Source organism: Diadema setosum, chromosome 18, assembly GCF_964275005.1.
Source record: "Diadema setosum chromosome 18, eeDiaSeto1, whole genome shotgun sequence".
Classification (NCBI taxonomy): Eukaryota; Metazoa; Echinodermata; class Echinoidea; order Diadematoida; family Diadematidae; genus Diadema; species Diadema setosum.
In genome coordinates this window covers 32,256,544-32,280,376 of record NC_092702.1, presented here as the reverse complement: position 1 = coordinate 32,280,376, position 23,833 = coordinate 32,256,544, and the positions used below count along the sequence as shown (strand labels likewise).

General features: G+C 39.4%; 1 protein-coding gene and 1 pseudogene across 1 annotated transcript in view; one reads left to right on the top strand and one right to left on the bottom strand.

The window, feature by feature from the left end:
- Positions 1–10,159: 10,159 nt before the first annotated feature.
- LOC140242147 (tRNA (34-2'-O)-methyltransferase regulator WDR6-like) overlaps positions 10,160–23,833 on the top strand; it is a 50,152-nt gene continuing 36,478 nt past the window's right edge. Inside the window, exons 1-9 of the mRNA XM_072321911.1 lie at positions 10,160–10,287; positions 16,840–16,941; positions 17,309–17,384; positions 18,213–18,485; positions 19,396–19,543; positions 20,069–20,275; positions 21,847–21,909; positions 22,546–22,593; positions 23,641–23,707. Of these exons, the coding sequence (XP_072178012.1) occupies positions 10,212–10,287; positions 16,840–16,941; positions 17,309–17,384; positions 18,213–18,485; positions 19,396–19,543; positions 20,069–20,275; positions 21,847–21,909; positions 22,546–22,593; positions 23,641–23,707 (1,060 nt within the window). The 5' untranslated portion in view covers positions 10,160–10,211. The remainder of the gene's footprint in view (positions 10,288–16,839; positions 16,942–17,308; positions 17,385–18,212; positions 18,486–19,395; positions 19,544–20,068; positions 20,276–21,846; positions 21,910–22,545; positions 22,594–23,640; positions 23,708–23,833) is intronic.
- On the bottom strand, positions 13,704–15,220 carry LOC140242146 (uncharacterized; annotated as a pseudogene).

Below are 23,833 nucleotides of genomic sequence, written 5' to 3'. Positions count from 1 at the left end.
CTCGAGGCAAATAAGTATCAAATGTTCATATCTGATGAACTAATTTCTGATAAAGATCTTGATGTTGGCGTCAATTTAAGTTTTGGTGGGTTTTTTTCCAATTCCTAGGGGAAAAACCAGATTGAGATACAATGTAGCAAATTTGGAAGTTTGCATCACAACTAATACCCCTTTCCCGCTGAAGAAAATCTTCCCCGGGGGCACCTGGGGGCACCCGGGGAACCCCGCAGTGTGAAAGGTCACTCGGTTGGAACCTAGGGGAAGCCTAGGTGAAACACCGATGAAATTTTGGGCAATTTTTACCCGAGAAGCGTCCTGGGTAAACTCCGATAGTTCAACGGGAAATCACCCGGTGGTTCACCGAGAGCGCCCAGCGTGAAAGGTTGTCTCGGTGAAACACCGGGGAAAATATGCAGATTATGTCAAAGGTCATGTTTTGTTTCTGGTCATGCACACGTTTTCAGCTAGCTAGCGCGCACTCGACCTCCCAAATCCACACGTACAGGGTACTAGTAATTCGTGTTTGTAAACATACTAGTACACTCGACACTACATACTGTATGTCGTTTCGTGTGGCGTTCACAGTGCGACCCGACGGCATTGTTTTGCATCGTGCTGTGCATTGTATTGTTTAATTAGCACGCCGTGTATACATATACAAAGCTGATACGTGTATAGGTTTACAGTGTACTTGATCGATTTGATGCGTCCTCCCTTTTCGTCTTCCTCTAGTGTCTAGCTCTTAACTCTTTCAGTAAAGTCTGATACAGTCCGCCTCTTGCTTGATTTTTTCGTATTTTGTGCTTTTCTCGTCAAGTGCTGGGTTTACAGTGTGCAGGAGAAATCCGTTGACGTTTTGTGCTGTTGAAATTTGAGGGAATTTTGCAAACGGCTGGAGTGTGGACCAAAGACGAAGAGAGAGTACGTAGCGAGGCAGCAGTGAACGAAGAACTGAGGGGGACGTCGGCTGACGCTGCCGCGTACGAGTCCCTCCTCCGAAAACTTGCTGAACATGGGATCGAAAAAACCAAATCGCAGATGCACAACAAACTCAAGTACATAAGATCACCCACGTTGCGAGCAGAAAACCCGTCTAGGGGAAAGTTTCACCGAGAGCAGTGTGAAACGACGGCACTCAAACTTTCACCGAGAGGTTCCCCGGTGAATTCACCGGGGAACCTCTCGGTGGTTCACCGAGACGGGCAGCGGGAAAGGGGTATAAAACAGCTTTTTGTTATGTTAGTAACAACCTTCTGATTTATAATCAGCACCCAAATTGATAACAAGTGTAGCTGCGTGACAGAAAACTAAAAAAAAAGAGAATTTTTTTGTTTTGTTTATTGCCATGTGCATTTTGCCGTTCATATTGTACAGAGGAATATTAGTGGCATCCATTTTGAAGTTTTGTTTTAAGAAGAATATATAAGCATAAAAACAATGTATTTTCTGTTTGTTTGTTTGTTTGCTTGCTTGTTTTGCTAGTGGCACTCATCAGATTTGCATTGCACATGCAACACTTTATAACAGCATAGGTACGGAACTGGAAATACACTTAATTTAGTATATATTTCCATGCATACTTTTTGCCATTCATATTGTACATGAGCATAGGAATGGCGGCCATTTTGAATGGGAAATGAGCTTTAAATGCCAAATGAAACTATATGAAATGAAAATTCTCTTGTAAATGCACTTGTAGTAGCTCTAGGAACAGAAATGTACAAAGTTTGGTGGAATAATTGGTCACAGAATGCACATGATTGTGATTATCACGGCCAAATTAGCATATTTGGCGGCCATTTTGAATTTTTGCATTTTGCCGAAAATGCTCAAGGTTACGCGAGTGGCATCAATCGGATTTGGAATCAGCACCCTCGAATTGACAAGAAACCATCAAAAAACATTATCAAAAAACAAGGTTAGGTGCACTTTCTATGGAGCCTAGCCTGGACTATTGTTTCCACTTCTGATATTTTATTGTTTTGTTAACTGACAAAGCGGGTTCCATGACAAATGCTGTGATGACAAATGGTCCGGCAAGGAATCCTAGTGTTGAAGCGCACATAAAGCTTTTAAACACTTACCCTAATCCAAATCTTTAGTCTGCCTTGAACCTAACACCCAATCATACCCATGGAGAAGAAACGCAGTCGGTAGAGCGCTCACAAGGAAATCTCTGCTATTTCCACAAAAATTCTTGTTACTATGGCAATGATGTCTCCGCCCACACCAAAAACAATATGCGTCTTCGTCTTACCATAATACACCTTCATGCCAAATTTGAAGATGATCGAAGAAGACGTGCAGCCAGTAGAGCGCTCACAAGCAGACCCTATTGGATTTACCTTTTCATGTATAAAGACGGAACAAGCGAGGGCGCCATCACCAAAAACAATAGACCTCTTTATCTTACCATAATATACCTTCATGCCAAATTTGAAGATGATTGGAGAAAAAAACGCAGCCAGTAGAGCGCTCACAAGGAAATCTCTGCTATTTCCACAAAAATTCTTGTTACCATGGCAACGATGTCTCCGCCCACACCAAAAACACTATGCGTCTTCGTCTGATACCATATTACACCTTCATGCCAAATTTGAAGATGATCGAAGAAGACCTGCAGCCAGTAGAGCGCTCACAAGCAGACCCTATTGGATTTACCTTTTCATGTATAAAGACGGAACAAGCGAGGGCGTCATCATCAAAAACCATAGGCATCTTTGTCTTATCATAATACACCTTCATGCCAAATTTGAAGATGATCGAAGAAGAACTGCAGCCAGAGGAGCGCTCACAAGCAGACCCTATTGGATTAACCTTTTCATGTATAAAGACGGAACAAGCGAGGGCGCCATCACCAAAAACAATAGGCGTCTTCGTCTAACCATAATACACCTTCATGCCAAATTTGAAGATGATCGAAGAAGAACTGCAGCCCGTAGAGCGCTCACAAGCAGACCCTATTGGATTTACCTTTTCATGTATAAAGACGGAACAAGCACGGGCACCATCACCAAAAACAATAGGCGTCTTCGTCTAACCATAATACACCTTCATGCAAAATTTGAAGATGATCGGAAAAGAAACGCAGCTGGTAGAGCGCTCACAAGGAAATCTCTGCGGCGGCGGCGGACGCGGCGCGACGAGGCCAAATCCATAGTATCCCCCGAACTCTGTTCGGGGGATACAATAATGCAAAATTGTGGCACATGGACACTTGAATTTGGATATAGTATCTAAAATTTGTACAGTCTTATCAAATCTTTTTGGGGGGCAATCTTCCTTGTGTACCACCTTGACAATTATTCCTTGTGGAATGGTTAAAACACCAAGAAAACTGCTTTTCAGCGGAAGAAGAAAAGATGAATACGACAGATACTGGTAGTGGCATGCTAGAATGCACTTATCTTTACTACTAATACAACATTGTACTAGTACAAACTTAGCTTTCTCACTACAGTACTTTCAGCTACATGTAGTCATTGAGGATTGCAAGGAGGGTGTTTCCAAAACAAAAAGTAACTTCTCATTTTAGGCACTTACACAGACATACAGATATATCGGTCTTCATTTTCTATCAACCTCATTTGAAGGCAATCTGTGGTTCAACCAGCACTCAGAAGCAATTGTATTCACTCTGTCATACATCCGACATCCCATATGATCATAACAGAGGAAATATTTTGATCAATTCACACTGTACACTCTATTTACAGATCCATTTCCAGGGCAAGACTTTCTTGTCCCCTCTCCCCCCCCCCCCCCCCCCACACGCACACACACTCAGAAGTAATACCCCACGGCCCACAACTGACATCAATACAATGATGTGTGTAGGACAGTGTACTGTAAGTGCATGCATTCATGCATGCATCAGATAAACTAACAAGGGTAGGGCAGTGTACTGTAGAGTGGTATGGGAAAATTAGTGGGGGGGGGGGGGGGGTGGGGAGGGGGATTTGGGAGCGAGGAGGCATAAGGAGAAACTTGTCATTTCTCTGTTCATTTGTTATTTTGAGGCAGCTTTTGTCGGAGGGAACCAACTGCCAGTTAATGGGGCCCTAGCTAGTCACTGACTTTTCCCACGCAATCAAAATCTACTGGACAAAAAAAAAAAAAGATAACTAAATAAATGTTAAATTCAACATGATAATACAAAATAGACAAGGAAAAGTGGAAAATAGGGCAGAAAGATCCTTGTGCCGTTGTGAGCTATTGTAAATACTGTAAGAGCCCGACCATGCAGAGATGACAACTATTTACATAGGTATCAGTCAACAATGAGATAACAAAGGAAGATTATGTAACATCGTATGATTTATGAACAACAGAAGTAAAGATTGTCAAAATATCTAAATAATCAAGGTGAAGTCTTAAAAATGAAGATGTCATTTCACGTCATGACTTGAAGTTGACTAATGTTAGTTGTCTCTAACACATTGTTAGGACCAAGGTCCAAGGACCCCTAAGGTATCCAATGTCAAATGAATCTCAGAAACAAATTGAATGATGAACTGTTAGGGCTCATTTGTTTTGTTTTGTTTTCTTTTCTTTTGTTTTGTTTTTGTTTACAATCAACATCAAAACGCCAATAGCAATACCCAAACAGACAAACTTAGTGCTGTCAGTATTATGTTCTAACGCCAAACGGTTAGGCGTTTATAGTCTTTATGTGAGTGTCCAGGGCAGCGGCGTAAAACCTATGCAAATTGCATGTTGACCTCCTTGAGTTGAGGTGACTAACGTTATCGGATTAGCTCGAAGAAATCATAGAAACCGAAAGTAGAATTGATAAAATAATGAAAACAAATTTCACAAAGGCAAGCCTTACTTTACAAGATCACCAACGCAAATGATAACAAGATGTGATACACCAGCCCGCATCATCCATCCAGCATCAGTAGTACCAAAAAGAATTTCGCCACAACAACAAAGCATCATCGAGCAGATCTGCATCACATGGGCCTACTCTGCGTATGTACACCGTAGGGTACCTAATACGAGTACACTGTACAATCGGGGGTGTACAATGCAGTGAGGAAGGAGCGATGGCCAAAGCACAGCGCGCAGGCAGCGAGCTAGCTACACAAGCTCAGTTTGGGATTGGGAGCATGCATGCAGTCATGCAGTGCGATGTGCGATGTGCTTGTACATCGTATGCACACAATACTGTGCGGACGGCGGTGTGCTACTCGTATCATGTCATTGCACATGAAAACTCTCCATTGTGGGATTCTTGTTCTCAGTCATCAGCAGAATCATCATCTCTCCCGACGAGCGGAGCCAGGCGCGATCGAGATGGAGAAGTCCTTCGACTGAGTTGTTTCCAATCACGCCCCAGTAATTTCAACAATACAGATTTACCCCCGTGCTTTAGGCCTACCTTCTTTTTGAACACGATGCTTCAACATTATACTAGCAAATTTTCAAAATTGACAGTTGCCATAATTCCTCCATCTTCCCATCTAGTTTTTATGAATTCCAAACAGCATGGCCTTTGTCCTTTCCTTTTCTTTCCCCATATCCTCAAGAAGCGTGATAAACGGAAAGGTTTGTTGCTTCTTTAGTTTGTTTTATCACGGGATTTGAGTGGATATGATGTCACGGAGATTGAATTCATGACAATGTTAGTAGTGATGATGACGATGGGAATATAATAATACGATTATTATTATTATTATTATTATTATTATTATTATCATTATTAACATTATTATTATTATTATTATTATTATCATTATTATTGTTATTATCATTATTATTATTATTATTATTATTATTATCATTATTAACATTATTATTATTATTATTATTATCATTATTATTGTTATTATCATTATTATTATTATTATTATTATTACTATTATTATCATAATTACTATCATTATCATCATCATCATTAGCATCATTATTATTCAACTATCTTCATCACTACAATGATATGAAAATGACGACTAAGCGATGATGATGATGATGACGAAGATAGTGATGAGTCTTTTATTATCATAGGCCCTATTGTTATTCTTATCATCATCATTATTATTTGTATTACCATATTGAAATTTTGATAGAAATTGTCACCAAAGAAAGTCAGTGCAGAAACATAGGGTATACTATATACAGGTACAGTCGATGAACCTCATTGGTTTCTGCTTCCTGCCGAACATGGTCACTATGCCTCAAGCAAAAAAAAAAAAAAAAACAAAACAAAAAACTGAACAAAACAAGACAAAAGGCCACTTCCGGATTTCATCAGCTAACAAGAGAGAGAAAAAAGAAAGATCTTAAAAGAAAGGCCGTTTCCGCGCTTCCAGCCCGCACATCAAGCTTACATTCTATATTCCTGGTGCCACTTCCGGGGTGAAGAAAGTGGGGGGGGGGGGCACGGGTATGGCCAAAGTGGTTACATCTTATGCATTCCTGTATTGTGCAAAAAGTGCCCCCCCCCCCTTCTGCCGGCCCTGATCTTCAGCTAACAACTTTTTTTCCCTCTACCGAATTGGTCCCAGCCTATATAGCTGTCTTGCAATACACGTTTAGTCACAGGATCTCCCCTTTTTGCCTTTCAAAAACAATATTATTTAGGCCTATCTATTTATTTGTCTATTTACTTATTTTGTTATATTCATTTTATATGGCAGGGTTGGCCTGTCCACTTTTGTAAAACTGCTTTCAGAACGCACCCTGCAGTTTATATTACAAACATCAATCTACATGAAAATACAAAATACAATATTCAAGTATTATAGGTAACATTGTACACTATACAAACATCTAGAGTGGATTAATGATAATCCACTCTAGAGTGGATTAATGATTAAACTAACGTGGTCTTAGCCACTGCCCTGTTTGGGTCTGCAAGGTAGACTAGCTGCTTTAACATTAAAGTCTAGGACTATGTCCCTGATGATAATAAACTGAGGTGTAATAAAACCCAAGGAGAAAGAAAGCTCTCGTCTATTTCATAGGGATCATGGTTTCAGCCGCTCTATTATCATGATTATTTGTGCGCTTGACATGTCGACTATAATAATCTGACGTGCTTTATCTCATATTCTTAAATCCAGATATATACCTCTTTTATTTCCGGGTGCTGTTCGTTATTCCGAAGGTTCGATATTCCGAAGGTTCGTTATTCCAAAGGCTTGTTAATCCGAAACACACAAACTCCCTATACCTAGAGGTTCGTTAATCCGAAAATGAAAAAGGTTTCGTTAATCCGAACATTTGTGGCGTTATTCCGAATGTTCGTTATTCCGAAGATCTGTTAATCCGAGAATGAAATTCGGAAAAATGAACCTTCGGAATAACGAATCTTCGGACTGAAGAGCCTTCGGAATAACGAACCTTCGGAATAACGAGCTGTAACCTTTATTCCATCCACATTTCTCGGTCAGTCCACCCCCTTGATTTCCGATAAAGATGTTTGAGCTTTGTGTGAGAATTATGCCTTATATCATCAGGGGAATTTCGGACCTGTCAGTTAAAACTTAGTCCGAATATATAGAAAGATCATTTTTGTTTAAGCGCAAAAGTGAAAATTGGATCTAAATCGGATAATCAACATTTACTGAAGTTGTGAAGGTTTTTGTTATGTTTTGCAAGTGAGCTGATGATCAGATGTAATCACCTTACAATTTTCTATTTATTAGTTGTTTACAAAAGAAGACTGAAGACAATTTAAATTTTTCTGCTTTAAAAGTTCCAAACATAATTCTCCCTAAAAAAAACTTTAACAAATGATGATCAGTCGGATATAAAGATTTGAGACTGGGACATGATTACTGCGTTTGAAAAAAGAAAAAGAACTGAAAATTTCAATATTTTTGGTTCAAACAGTAACGGGCTAATGTTGATAAGCAGAAAACCACTGGGTTGTCCGTGAAAACCACTTGCCCTCCGCAACGCATTCTCGTGGGGACCATGTTCACATTCCACACCCGCCATATTTTAAGCACGCTCCTCCATGTTGACACTTTCAAGGATTTCTATACGTACTTATAGTACTCTCTCCTGCCTCCGTCCCAAAAAATAGGATTTTTGGCTCAACTCTAGCTCATAAAGTATACCGAGCTAGGCACATTCCAAAACAAGCGAGTTTCCGTTCCAGCCTGGATCTCTGATAAAGTACACATTATCCTTTACACATTCTGTAAATTATGACCATTCCTCGAATCACAGCATCTTTTGGAATTCTATTTTGTGTATTTTATAGTCTGCGAAAGAATTCTATGTTTTACCCTATATCAAGGTATGCACACAAATATTCTATGTTTCTTGTTATAGCTTTTACATAACTTGAATCACCTGAATACTTTATCTAGAGAGTTTAAAGAAATACATAAATTAATAGCTTAAAAATATCTATTGCTCTGACAAATCAAGAGACTTTTGAAGCAGAGACTTTGGGAGGGGACTTTCTTTGGAAAGAGACTTTTTGAGCCAAAGTCTTCGTGTCGTGCAGATAGACAACAGTAACAGTACTCATTGTAGCAGCTCACGTGGATCATGATTGTGTATCAACGGAAAGTAGCTATAATCTGCCAAACTATACATTGTATAGCAGCTCGCCCGTAAATACGCTCTTCCATTTGCGAAAAATCTGTCTATTTGGGGCATAATTCCTGCTCGGCCTACATCCTTCAAAACCCCCTGTGTCAGGATCTCTCCCATTTTCCCGCAACAGTATGGCAAGTATGAGGTGATAACGTCATCACGTACTGTTGTTTGCATATTCATACTGACTGCCAAGAACTGTTGAGTGAAAATCAGCGAAACTTCACCATTTTTCGTATCTAATTCTTCTTTTTTGTTTTCAATTTGGATCATTTTTTTCACTGATGTGATGTGTTCATAAGATTTAACTACATATTTTGTGTTTATCATTAGACTAACTTCAGCTCATATGGAATTACAGTAGGCCTATATCTTCATACATAGACATAAGACAATTTACTTTGCATGTTTTCTGAGTATCAAAAAAAAAAACCAAATAAAAACTTTAATCAATGTTTCGCCTGTTTATGTTGAATCGCCTGCAAGTGGTTGTCACTTAGGTATACTAAGAGAATGAATAAATTGTTCTTCTAAGTCACAGACTTATGTTAAGGAGTCCCATTTCTATTTAAATAACATCATTGCTCCTTACATACTATGATTAAGCTACAAGAAATTTCGTAGAAAGCTACGGGTAAAATCTATCTGTTTCTGATGTTCAGGGAGATTAATTGTAAAGTGCACACATGCAAACTATTATTACACGTGTATTGTTATATCCATTCATCTTTAGCTATCCATTTATCTATCCATGCATCTAACCATGGACCTACAGTAGGTCCACTATCTAGTTATGTGTTACAAGTCTATCTATCTATCTATCTATCTATTTGTCTATATATATATATATATATATATATATATATATATATATATATATATATATATACATATATATGTCTATCTGCCTACCCATCTGTCTGAATTTCCATTTATCTAATCATATATTTATTAATCTCGCATATTTATAAATCTATTTTTCTTTCTGTCTTTCCAATCTTGCTATTTCCATCTATCTATTATCTATCTAGTTTATATCTATACCTATCTAATCATCAATTTATCTATCTATCAACTAGTATTTATCTATTCATCTATCTGTCCGTCTGTCTATCTATCTGTCTATCTATCTATCTACTAGTATTTATCTATATCTATCTATCTATCTATCTATCTATCTATCTATCTATCTATCTATCTATCAATCTATCTATTACAATGTATCTATCTACCTATCTATCTATCTATCTATCTATCTATCTATCTATCTATCTATCTATCTATCTATCTATCTATCTATCTATCTATCTATCTATCTATCTATCTATCTATCTATCTATCTATCTATCTATCTATCTATCTATCTATCTATCTGTGTCTGTCTAGCTCAGGGAGGTAGGAGTGAATCTCTCTCCCACCTCCAGAGCCCTGCTCTGTCTGCGTGATCTGTCTGCTACAAACTCCCGGGCGCGGGCGCGGGCCGGGCATAGCTACTGCAAAAAGCAGCTGATACACGTGCGTGCATGATATGCCCTTATTCCTAGATCCATCGCTCTCGTTAACCGCAGGCGCTGGCATGGCACGGAGGTGAAGTGGACAAATGTGGCTACCAAATCACTGTTTTCATCGTCATTGTAAAATTCTATGATGATCACATGGAGGGCTCATTCACGAGTGCCATCAGCTTAACAATTACTGCCTTAGAAATAGCAGGAGAATCTGTCATTGCTGGTGAGAAGAATCAATGATAATGGAAATATAGATCTATGATTCTCTTAGTCCGAAATGTTATTATTGGCGTGGTACAATCAAGCCTCAGCTTATACCATTGACATGTGGATGTATGATGGCAAGAGTACACTTAACCCCGAGGCGCTCCTTGTGCACAGTTATGATTTGCGTTCGGGCTGGTCGCAGTTAGTTTAGAGTACCTGTACACTGTAATTTACTGTGGAGATAGATTCTAATCATGGCTATAGGGTCTAGATTCTTACAGTCTGCAAGAATCTTCAGCCTATTGAAGGAGGCAGTCGTACTTAATCAGAAGAAGAAGAAGAAGAAGATGATCTAACGTTAGCTCTACTACAGTACAGTACTACTAGATCTAGTCGGCAGTCAGGAATTGTTGTGCATTTATAATATATGAATGTAATGGCATATGAATTATCAGCTGTCAACACCTCTCTAGCAATATAGCATGTGTTTCGTCACTCTTTATGTTTGATGTTTCAAAATCTAAAGCAAAGCCCACAGGCAAAGGGGACAGAAGGTCATCCATATGGGCATCGGGAGAGTGGCCGGAGAAGCTATGAGCCCCAGGCATAGGCAGGAATATGCCAGGATATGGTGCTATCCTAATATATTCCTACCCTATTTTGGTGAGCTAGTCTACGTGGATCTATTCGGCCAATGCTTGACAGTTGATGAACAGTCTTGAAGGCATTGCTCATAGTATGTGAAAATTATGTACACCCTTTTGAGTTTTGTGACTGTGAAGGTAGCAGCGTTGGAAGGTAGAGTTCCTCTGTCATTTGTGGGTTGCCTATCCATCCACATACAAAAAGCCCTGAGTCCGGTCCAAAGGGTTCTCCAAAAGTCGCCTTCTACAAGCTTCATCCCAATTGCCACAAATAAAAAAAAACCTGTTCTGCTACAACTTCGTACAAGAACTCATTCATACCAAGGACTATCACAGAGTTAGCCCGACCAGACGCTGTGCAAAGCATGGCGTCTCCGTGCGCCAGCATGGCAACACTTGTGTACAGCGACAGGGATGTGTATAGTTATCATGGAGTGGAACGCACTGCAATCGGCAGTCACCAACGCTACTAACATTAATTGTTAAGTAACAAGGACACTTTTAAAACAGCAGCCCTTCACTGCATCCAATCGATTTGAGCAAAATAGCTAACTTCTTAGAACTTCTGTTTCCGCGCTAGATCAACGTCAGTGCACCCCTGTCCGGTTGGCCCTCGCATAGGAGTGTTGGACAGTATCTGAAGAGAGGAAGAAGAACCTAGACTATGTAATGGAATTTTTTTATTTTTTTTTTTTAATTAGAGAGTTGTCATTTTATCTTAAATTAAGATTGGAGTCAAAAGGGGCCTGAGCTTTCGATCCTAGCAGAATCTTCGTCAGAGGCAAAATGACAAACATGCAGGGAAAGCAATCACATATAAGGACTTTACACAACAAGAACAGACAGGGACAAGCTGGGTACACAGAACAAAGAAACAAAGGAGAGGGAGGTCATGGGCAAGGAGCCCAACAGGTAAAAGGAGGGGGATTAAAGCAGGAGGGTGGACAGACAATAGGCAGAGGAGAGGGGACAGACAAAAGGCAGAGGGGGTCAGTGATGATCATGAGGATCAAGGAGGCAACCAATGAAGGAAAAGGATGAATAGGGAGGCAACATCAAAGAAGATAGGGAACACCAGAGGGATAAAGAAAGGGAAAGAGTGAAAAAAGCAACAGCAAAAGGAAGGGAGGGGGGGGGGGGGGGGGGGCTGAGCAAACAGTGAGCCCTGAAAGGTGTACCAGGAGGAGGCAACAAGGGGAAGAAATCAAACATATCAATGTGTATACATATACACACACAGTAATAATAATGACAATGAAATAACAGTAATGAAAAGAATATTGATAAAAGAAATAAAATAAAGCACATATGAAAAACTGGGGGAGAGAAAACTGTATACATTGTAAGTACACAAAAAGCAGGCAAGGCAAGATAAGCACAAGTATGTGTAAACAAACAAAACCAGGTGTGTGTGTGTGTGTGTGTAGGTAGAAAAGGCTGTATAAAAGAGACTCGGACTAGAGGAAGGAATCAATTGGGGAAAAAAGGGTCTGCAAATGGAAAAAGGCACAAAGAAAAAACAAAATGAAATTGAAAAATGAAAAAGCGAAAAATAATGGTAATAATAATAATTGAATATATATATATATATATATATATATATACATATATATATATATATATATATATATACATATATATATATATATATATATATATATATATATATATATATACATATATATATATATATATATATATACATATATATATGTATATATATGTCTGCCTGAGGATCGCGACAGCGTGAAACCGCCGGTAGCAGACAAGGCACCAAAACACAGGTACGCCTATATATATATATATATATATATATATATATATATATATACATATATATATACTCCTAGATGGGTCATTTGGGAGACATTTCCATTTGTTTTGTATGCAAATTTTAAAATACATGTTCAATGGCAATTTACGCAATGGAGACACGAAAATTGTCTCCTTAATGACCAGTTGTCTCCCTAATGAAGACACTTCCCCCCAAAATGTCTCCCTAAGGTGCCAACTAGGGATATATATATACACATATACATATACATATATATTAGAGATATAAGAGGTGGTTAGTCATTTCCCTCCTGGATGTTGAGGCCATGGGGTTGGATGGTGTGAAGTCGTCTCATCCAGAGCTTCTCTCTGCTGGTTCTGACTGTGTCTGGACGAGTGCCTAAAGATTCAATGCCCTGTAGAGTCATATCAGTGATGGAATGATCGGGTAGATTGAAATGGTGGCCCACTGGAGTGTCGAGCTTGGCTGTGTTGACAGTAGATCTATGTCCGTAGAAGCGTCTTTTGAGTGTTGTCTTGGTTTCCCCAACATACTGGATTCTACAAATTCTGCAAGTGATGAGATACACGACATTAGTGGTGGTACAAGTGATGTTTCCCTTTGTGTGGTGAGAGAGGCCGGTAGAGTTGCTGGTGAAAGAGTCACTCTCATGGATGTGTATGCTACAAATGATGCACCTGCTGGCTGAACATTTGAATGTGCCATGCTGTAAAGGAGAAGAATTGTCAGTGAGGGAGGGTACTTCAGCACGGACGATGAGATCCTTGAGGTTGTGGGGGCGCCGGTACGCCAGGATGGGAGTATCTGGGACGGCCTGGGAGAGACGATCAGACGTGTGTAGGATATGGTGATTATCACGAAGGATATTGTGGAGAGAGGGTAGATTGGGATGGAAAGTGGTCACGAGTGGTATTCTGTCAGTGGTGTCCTGCTTGTTGGTTTTCGGTTTGAGAACTTCAGATCTGGGGAGAGAACGAACTTTGTTGATGGCTTGTTGAACTCTCCTGGTACCGTAGCCCCTGGCTGCGAGATGTCTCTTCAGGTTCCTGGCATGGAAAGAAAACTCAGAATCCTCAGAGCAGATACGGCGAAGTCTGAGGGCTTGACTGTAAGGGATACTGGTTTTGCAGTGGCGGGGATGGCAGCTGGCTGAGTGAAGGTACTGATGGGTGTCTGTGGGTTTAGTGTAGAGAGTGGTGGTGACATGGTTAGACTCCTTTCTAACGGTGACATCGAGGAAGTTGGTCTCTTCTTGGGAGAAGTCGGAAGTGAATTTGATGGTTCTGTGGAAAGAATTGATGTGGTCAATGAAAGTATGGAGGCTTTCTTCCTCCCTGGTCCAGATGAAGAAAACGTCATCGATGTAGCGCCACCAAATCCATGGACGACAGGGGGCTGAATCTAACATCTGCTGCTCTAGCTTGGTCATGAAGAGACAGGCGAAGGAAGGAGCCATCCGGGTACCCATTGCTGTGCCAGATACCTGTAGGTAGTGCTTGTCCATGAATGTGAAGTTGTTTTTCGTCAGTACATGTGACATGAGGGATTTGATGTCAGATATGGGGGGGTTGGAATGGCCGCTGCATGTCAAAGCCTCACAGGAGGCTAGAATACCTTCATCATGGGGAATATTGGTGTAGAGAGAGGAGACGTCAAAAGTACCGATGATTGCTGTCTCGGGTATCTGGTCCTTGATGTCATCGAGCTTCCTGAGAAAGTCTGGTGTGTCATGAATGTAGGAGGGTGCGAGTGAGACAAGAGGTTTAATGTGGTGATCAACAAAGAGGGAAATGTTCTCTGTTGGGGAACCATTTCCAGAGAGGATGGGACGACCAGGATTGCCAGGTTTGTGGATCTTGGGGAGGAGATAAAATCGGGCAGGTTTGGCATTAACGGGGGAGAGAAATTTGTGAGCCTTCTTGGTGAGGTGTTCATGTTCCTTCATGTCATCGAGTGTCGACTGGATCTGTTGGGAGAAATTATCTGTGGGATCAAAGTCAAGAAGTGTGTAGTGGGAAGGATTGCGGAGATGTTTCATGGCTTCATCGATGTACTGCTGGCGGTCCATTACTACAACAGCTGATCCTTTGTCTGCGGGCTTGATGATGATGTCCGACCTGTTTTTGAGAGATGAGAGAGCCTGGCGCTCTTCCTTTGGGAGATTGTCATGTGATGCAATGTCGAGGGTATCTGCGGAGTGGACTTGAGATGAGACAGCTTCGATGTACGTTTCCAGGGAGGGAACTCTATTCTTGGGGGGAATCCATGAGCTTTTTTGATGAAAGGGCTCAGGAGCAGAAGGGGGTTCATCGAGAAAAAACTCTTTGAGGCGTAACCTGCGGTAGAAAGAAGAGAGGTCTTGGCTGAGTGCTATCTGATCGACCTTGGGTGGAGTGGGGCAAAACTTGAGACCTTTTGAGAGAAGAGACGTTTCTGCTTGAGAAAGGGGAGAAGAAGAAAGGTTAACGACAGAAGTGGAGGATACATCAGTGGATGTGGTGTGTCGCCTGAATCTGTTAGACCGTTGACGTTTCTTCGTGAAGTTGCCTATTTTCTTGTTCCTGCGAGCAGTGAGGTCAGACACTTGTTTTGAGAGACAAGATTCAATTTCATCATTGTATTTGAGCCACTGGGTGTCGGTGCAGCAAGAGCGAAGTTCACTCTCCAGTCTGTCGATGTCAGCTGAAGAGGAAGTGAGAGAGGCGGCACACTGTTCGGAGAGAATGTTAATCAAGCGGATGGAAGCTCCACGTAGAGTCTGGTTCCAGCGTTTCCGTAGTTCAGGCGAGAGTGTTCCAAGAGCTGGAGTGCAGTGGAGTTGGAGGCCTGTGGGTATCATGCGGTTGAGGGAGTAGAATCTGTAATTATCCTGGTGAAATGAGAATCTGAGGGCCTTGAGCTTGGTTTTCCTCAGTTGATGAAAAAGAGATAGATGGTTAGCCATGGTAGGCAGAGGACAGAGAAGAACAATGATAGCCAAACAGGGGAAGGAGAAATACATAACCTGTCAGAATAGAGGGAAATTCAAAAAAGGAAACAAGATAGACCTGTAAGGCGAATAAACCAAAGGAAAAAAAGGTAAGTACAATCGGTCAATGTACAGGCCAACCTGTGCTAAGCAGAAAAGTGAGTGGAGTGAAAAGATAAAGGGAGAAGAGACAAGCTAAGAGACAAAGGCACGGAACTGAAGAGAAAAATAAGGACGGAGACAAACACCTGAAAAGAAAGTAAGAAATATGTTACAAACAAATACAACACTGTAGAAACAAAGATACTACAAGTCGAGAAGTGGGAGGGAAACAGGGCAAGGAAGGAGACTGAACTGGAATAAAGCAATAAAACAGTTAAAACAATTAAAACAGAACAGAGAAGACAAAAAGGATAAGGAGGATCACGTGGGCGTGATGCAACAGCAGAGAATGAACTTAATGTAGCAAAAAAAGCTGCTGAAAACTGCTTATCCAATAAGGGCGAGCCAATGGAGTAAAATGGAGTCAAAAGGGGCCTGAGCTTTCGATCCTAGCAGAATCTTCGTCAGAGGCAAAATGACAAACATGCAGGGAAAGCAATCACATATAAGGACTTTACACAACAAGAACAGACAGGGACAAGCTGGGTACACAGAACAAATTAAGATTAACACACACACCCACAAAAAAAAACACACAAATCAGTTCGAAAAATGTTACATTGTCATTTTTATCAAAATCATTGTGCACAGTAGGATATTAATTCCCTGCATGCTGCAGAACAGAGCTTAATATGCCAAACATGGGCATGCAGATTATCTGTGTTGGCTGTATAAATTCACATTTACATAGCATTCTTGCATAAAAAATGTATGTAAAATTGTGGTAGGTAAACACACACGTGCTTGTACCAGTGAAGGAGTCAACTCCTTGCTCTATGGCATCGGGTCAAATAATGCCATGATGTATAATACCTCCTTTGTGATTGATGTCCGAAAAAGTGAATACATGTATTAAGAGATGAAAATTGTGCATTTACGCCACAGCACATATGTCTAGATGTACAATATTTAGTTGTATTGATAGAAATGCTACATGACAACTGTCTCTTCTTTAAAGTACATGTAGTTTTCTTTGCTATCATTCTTATGTGCGAACAGGTGAAGGGCCGTACCTCCATGTTTATGATATATCACCACGGCAGTCATCTCGCAGTAGCCTGAAAGTACTCTCCCACCAAGTCATCCATGGCATCAGGAGATGTAAGCCGATCAAGAAATTTTCATCAGTAGACACTTGAAATCTTGAAATGACCTACATGATCCTATTGATAAGACATCGAGCCATGAAACAGGCACTGGAGGTGATTCAAACAGGATGCCTTTCTCGTAGTGTCAGCCTAATCAGGGAAACACAACAGTGGTCTTTGTAGACAGATGGTCTCTTCAGACAGGCTGTCAGTTAATGTGATTTTGTCATGTCATGAATATGCGACTTTACACGCATGTCTGCGCTTTTATGATGAATATGAAAATTCAAAAGACAAAATACCGTTAATGAGTGCAAAAAGTTTTCCATCTTTTGTTTTTTCCTTAACTATTTTTGTCTTTGTTTGTCTTTTCACTGCAGGCAAGGAAAACATATTTGCCATATTTGGACACAAGGCACTATGCATTATTGAAATAGATTTCCAGAACAAGAACAGGTGAGAGAAAGGAAGCCTTTGATAATCATGGATCTGGCCTCTTTACATGTATTAGACTGGCATGTTATGATGGACTATTAGTAAAGAAAAAAAGAGAACAGACCAACCCCCCCCCCCCAAAAAAAAAAAACACACAAAACAAAACAAAACAAAACAAAAATCAAAACAAAACAAAACAAAACAAAACAAAACAAAACTTAATGGCTTCAAGGTGAAGGGCCGTACCTCCATGTTTATGATATATCACCACGGCAGTCATCTCGCAGTAGCCTGAAAGTACTCTCCCACCAAGTCATCCATGGCATCAGGAGATGTAAGCCGAGCAAGAAATTTTCATCAGTAGACACTTGAAATCTTGAAATGACCTACATGATCCTATTGATAAGACATCTTATGTCATACACCTTTCCTTCTTCTGTGCCACTTTGAGTTACGGAGAACTCTGGGGTGCATCCCCATTTCTGAGCATGGAGTTTGGTATTACTGTAGAGTTACAGTAGATCTTTGGCTGTTTATATTGATAGGGTCAGTCAGTCATTTACTGTATTTGTCTTCTATAAAAGCAAATATTGTGGGACTACATTAGTTTTCCTGTAAGAGTGGATTCACATAGTATTTGATATATGTTACATTTATCTTCAATTCTTATCTTGTATTTAATATTATATTCAATATCACCCTAGCCATGAATCAAGTACCACTGAAAGACTTCATTATCTTTTCATGTAGAACCAATTCATACCACAAACCGATATTTGGCATATTTTTTCTCTTCTGTTTATGTATTTATTGTATTTTGTTCGTTTTCTTTTGCTTTGCCCCGTGCAGTATATCCATTTTGTCTGAAGTTTATGAAGTGTCAGACTGGATATGGGATGTTTGCTGGCTTTGTTCTGATGAGGATGCTCAGCTGGGAACCACTGGTCCTGACCCTCTTCTATCCCCAGAATGCTCTCAGAAGGAGAGGAGGAGATCATCATCAGAGACCCTTATCAAAGGCTCAGCTGTTGCTATAGCAACTGCCCACAATGCAGTGCTCCTGTGGCATGTGGATGGCAGGCATGTCAGCAAGACGGTTCACTGCCAGGAAAACTGCATTTTGTATCCTTTCCAAAAAGATGCGATAGAATTTTTGTCACCATATTTTCACAAAGATGCACTAAACATGTGACATTATTTTCCCAACTGCCTGAAATTAACCCCTGTGTGATGCGTCGTCAACATTAATTTCAACTATTGAGTAGTAAGACAAGATCCATAGTCAAAATTTGAAGGTCAACTGCTAAAAATGTGTTAGTGACACTTCATGGAGCATAAGTTTGTTTTTCAAAGTGGTATTTTAACCCATTGAAGATGAGTCCCAAGTATACTTGGGCAAGTGTCTATGGGAAATAATCGTTGTGGTAAAATCAGCCTGTCCTCAACGGGTTAATACACAGTAATATGATTATAATGTACTGATTAAATTATTTGAACATACGAATGATTAGGGTCAATTGTTTGTATTTTAGTATTTTAATACTTTTGCATTAATCAAATAAATGTGAGATTGATGTAACGCCATTACCCTTACATCTAATTTGCAGTTGACTGATTCTAAATTGAGCAAATCTGTGGAAGGTGGGGTAATCAAATTGACTGCATTAAAATCTGAATGTACATTTAGGGGTGGTGTTTTGATCAAGTACTAGTATCAAAGAGAAATTGAGTGTTTGCGTTTGTGGCAATGTCTTATGAAGGACAGTATACTGCAGTAATATTTACCAACTCTTGTAAAGTGCCTGACTCGAGTAATACCGGTACATGGCATGGTATGTATAAGCTTACAAGAAGGTCAGCTTTAATGTGAAATGGCGCAGTGTCACTTATTTATGCGTATTTCTCATAGTGTTGGTGGAGGATGCATAATATGGGGGTTATCTATGATCACCTCCAAAAGAAATCATGTTTCTTTTGTTTCCTCAACTTTGTGCAAATTAGAAACCAACTTTTCCTGAATTTGTGAATCCAGATATAGTGCAAGATTTGTCGGTCAGACATGGTCTAGCCTGGTCTTGGCTGCAGGCACAGTCTTCAACCAGGTGGTCCTCTGGCGACCCTGTGGCCCAGTAGACGACTCTGGCCGAGTCATTGTTGACCATCGTCAGGAAGGCCATCAGGTAAAACAACCTTCAGGGAGAGGGGGGAAGTTGTAGACCATAGACTCATTGACTGCTTAACAACGACAACAACAACAATGAAATATGCCCTACCACACTGAAATTTACTCAATTACATACTAGTAATTATGCCGTCAGTTTCTACCAATGACACGTGACAGTTGTAATTGCATGGATTACGCTAAAACAAGGAATGTTCGCATGTATTTTAATTTTGCAAATTTTTAGAGTGCATGCAAAGGCTCTTGTCTACACTATGTGCTTTGAATGCCAGAGGCACTTGGTGAAAATTTCATGCCATGAGAAAGGCTGTCGGCTCCAATTTGCAAAAATTTCATGCCGCTAAAATTTCATGTTTTACAGTATTGCTCTTTCACTGTGTACATTGAAATGCATGAGTATAGCAAACAGAAAGTGATGAACTACAAGCTCGACTGTGCAAAATTAATTCTATGTTACAATTTTTGTCAGCTAATATCACTTAACCATGCCTAACTGTTCTGTAACTTCTGTTGGATTCTACAGGGCGTGATATTTGACATCACATACAATCATGAGCTGCAAATTTTGACCACAGTATCAGATGACCGCAGCATACGACTTTGGCCTTTCAGGTGTCCAACCACACCGTCAGATGACCAGCCATGCAAGGCCCAACTTGAACTGTATGGGCACAGTGCCAGGGTTTGGCGAGCAAAGACACTGGCAGATAAGATAGTTAGCATTGGAGAGGTGAGCTTTTCTTGACCAGTGTTGTGATGAAGAGCTAGGCTGAACTGATCTAGAATGATTTAATGGAACAGGGGGTTGGGGTTTAACAGAAAATGATCAACCTTTTTAATATGTGATGCTGTTGACATCTATATGGTTAACAAAGCATCAATATATATTGACAGATGAAAATTGTGCTTTTCCACTTAATGCTTCGTTTCCTTCCTCACTATTCAGTACTTTCACTGAATTATACTCTTATGCTACAGCCAATCATAACACATCGAAGATATTTGTGAAATAAATCTGTGAATTCCAAGGAAATGTCTTTTGAAATATCTCGTTTACATTGTATGTACTTCACATGTGCCTGATTAATTTGCTTTTGATTTGAGCTATGGTATTTTGCTGCATTGCAGTAATTCTGTGCATTCCAAGATTTAAATGTTTTAATGACCATAATTGAAATCACATAGGAGAGGTGAACACTGTATGGACTTCTAACTGTATAATTACCCCCGCCAAGGGAGGAGGTTATGTTTTCGTTACCGTTGGTTTGTGTGTTTGTTTGTTTGTTTGTTTGTTTGTCCATGTGCAAAATAACTAAAAAAATAGTAAACGGATTTGGATTAGATTTGCAGGAAAGGTTGAGAATGACACAAGTAACAAACAATTAACTTTTGGTGGTGATCCGAGAATTTTTTGGGAATTTATGAAGGATTTTTGATATTTTGGCAGGTAGGATCAATGAACTTGGGAGTTCAGGCTGCGCGTGTTTGAGGTTTGCCTGCGCGCTCTAAGTTGAGTGCGTGCTCTGGTTTCTGCTAGGGCGAGGCGCGCCATGCAGCTGAGGGTTTATGACGTAACAAAGGCTTCTATATTGGGAAATCGGGTGACTTTCAGCGCACAATGCTATAAGTACGTATGGGTGAAAATCACTGGTATCTCTATGGAAGAACAAGATCAGTGGTGAAAATGATTTGCATGCTTGGCGGAGGTCTGCGCTCTCAGAGTGCTTCTCTAGTTTGTTTATTGTGGTGAAGACTTCTTTGACATGTGCAGTTTAGTGGCAACCCATGTTTTGTCGCAAAATATGATGATATCATTTCAGAGGAGTTTGTCTGTGTTGGAAAATATTGACATGGTAATCACATGTCATAGTCTGGCATAGATAACAAGGTGGTATTGCTATTATAGAAATGTCTGTTTCAGAAGAAGAAGTATACTCTTATAGGTACAGTTTATGCAACTACTTGTAATATTGATACCAATTCCTGCTTACATTTTTGATACAATATCATTTTGTAAAGGGTGTGGAAGAAGACTGTGTGTTTTTTATTATTATTATTATTATTATATTATTATTATTATTATTATTATTATTATTATTATTATTATTATTATTATTATTATCATTATTATATTATTATTATTATTATCATTATTATTATTATTATTATTATTATCATTATTATTATTATTATTATTATTATTATTATTATTATTATTATTATTATTATTATCATTATTATTATTATTATTATTATTATTATTATTATCATTATTATTATTATTATTATTATTATATGTAGGATGCCATGTGCTGTATCTGGGACATGAATGGAAGAATCATCAAGAAAATAAAGAGCCATAAGGTTTGTATGAAAGCTCAAGGACATTTATTTGCTCATAAGCTTGCAAAGAATATAGTAAATGTTCTTTTGTGTTGTTGGACAGAATGATTGAATAACAAGTGAGGTGTTCACTCTCAAGCAGATCTTTAGTTTTAGTTAGTTTTGAATATGTGTTCAGTGGACTATTATGCGCTATATGAAGATTAGTTACTATTGATGGTCTTCATGATAATGATATGATGACGCCAATGATGATTATGGTGATGATGACTATAATCATCATCATCGTTGTTGTTACATGTTTCTTTGTGCATTCTAATTATTTGCAAATATTATGCAACTTTCAAGTCATCAACATGTTTGTTTGTTTTTTCCATGAAAGAGATATATAATGTGTATTCCACATTAGGCTCATTCGTGTGCACAGTGTTATTCTTGTAGGTTACGTGATGATTGCCAGATAATTGAAACAGGGCATTTGAATTGTTTATGTCATGTGCAGGAGAATGGAATGTGAATAGTTTGACAGTCTATGTAAACAATTTCTCTCATATTCATGTTCAAAACCAGAAGACATATTTGTAGCTATTCCCTGTTAAACATTGCTTGAAATCAGTCTTGATATTAACTTTCTGCATTTATTCTTTCCAACAATAGGGGAAGAGTATATGGAGTCTCGCTGTTAGTTACGATGGATCATATGTTGTAAGTATATTAATGCTTTCATTGTTAGTCACTTTTAGTCACTCTCTGATGATGGTTTGAAGCCACATGAAGTGTGATTCAAGTTTTCTTCTTTGACTGGCTTAATACCTGTTGAAATACTGAAAGAGCATGTATTAAAAAGGTCACAGCTGAGGGGAAAAAGTTTACACATTGTCATTCATATGATCATGTAGGAAACCCAACAAAATTCTAGATACTTTTATTAACAATTATGTTGAGATAGGTCACAGCGTGGTGAAAAGCTTACAAACTGCCATTCATGTGATGGTGTAGGTAATTTGACAAAATTCTGACTCCTTTTATGCACAGTTATAGTATTAAACTGTGATATACAGTTATAGTAATAAACTGTGATAAAACATTTGTTCGATTCAACAGTGGATTTGATGAAGGCGCGAGGGTCAAAGTTCATTTCTGAAATCTTATGTGATTGCAGGTTGTACTGTTGTGATGCAATTAATTGTACATATGATGCAATATTTGGTACCCTGGGGTACCAAATGAAAATTCGCCATTTTGTTGAATTAATTATTTTTTTTTCAGCGCTGTACCCTGGCTTACCAAAAAATGTGTCAAAATATTTTTCAGTATTATTATGCACAAAAATGTTTTCTTATTTGTGATTATGCATCAATTAATGCATGCAAGTGTACTTCGAAAAACACCTATGGTGCTAGTTCATTGCGACGACTTTGCCGTATCCGAATTCAGAATCGGCGTATCTGAATTCGGATACGCATTGTAAATAATGGGCATGAGATGGCGCTACACAACGCGGTACCCCGGGTTACAACGGTACCCCGGTGTACGGCGTGCCGAATCATATGATACTTTTTTTAAGATCAAAAGTCAGTGATCATAGTTAAGATTCTTGGCTTGTTCATGAGATAGCTACAAAAATTCTTGTGAAAACCAACATACTAATTGACGGGAAATGGACTGGTAAAGACTCTGAATGAATAAAAGACAGGAGATTATTAATACTTGTATAAAAGTGCCTCAAGATATTGCATTTTGTTCATACAGGCCACAGGTGGTGGGGATAGAAGCATCAGACTATGGCCTTTGGAGGCAAAGCAATCTCAGCCTTCTGGTGAGTTCCTCAGATCTCTTTTTATGCCTCCGCCACGAAGTGGTGCCGGAGGCATTATGTTTTCGGGTTGTCTGTCCGTCCGTCCGTCCGTCCGTCCTTCCGTCCGTAATGAATTTTGTGGACAAG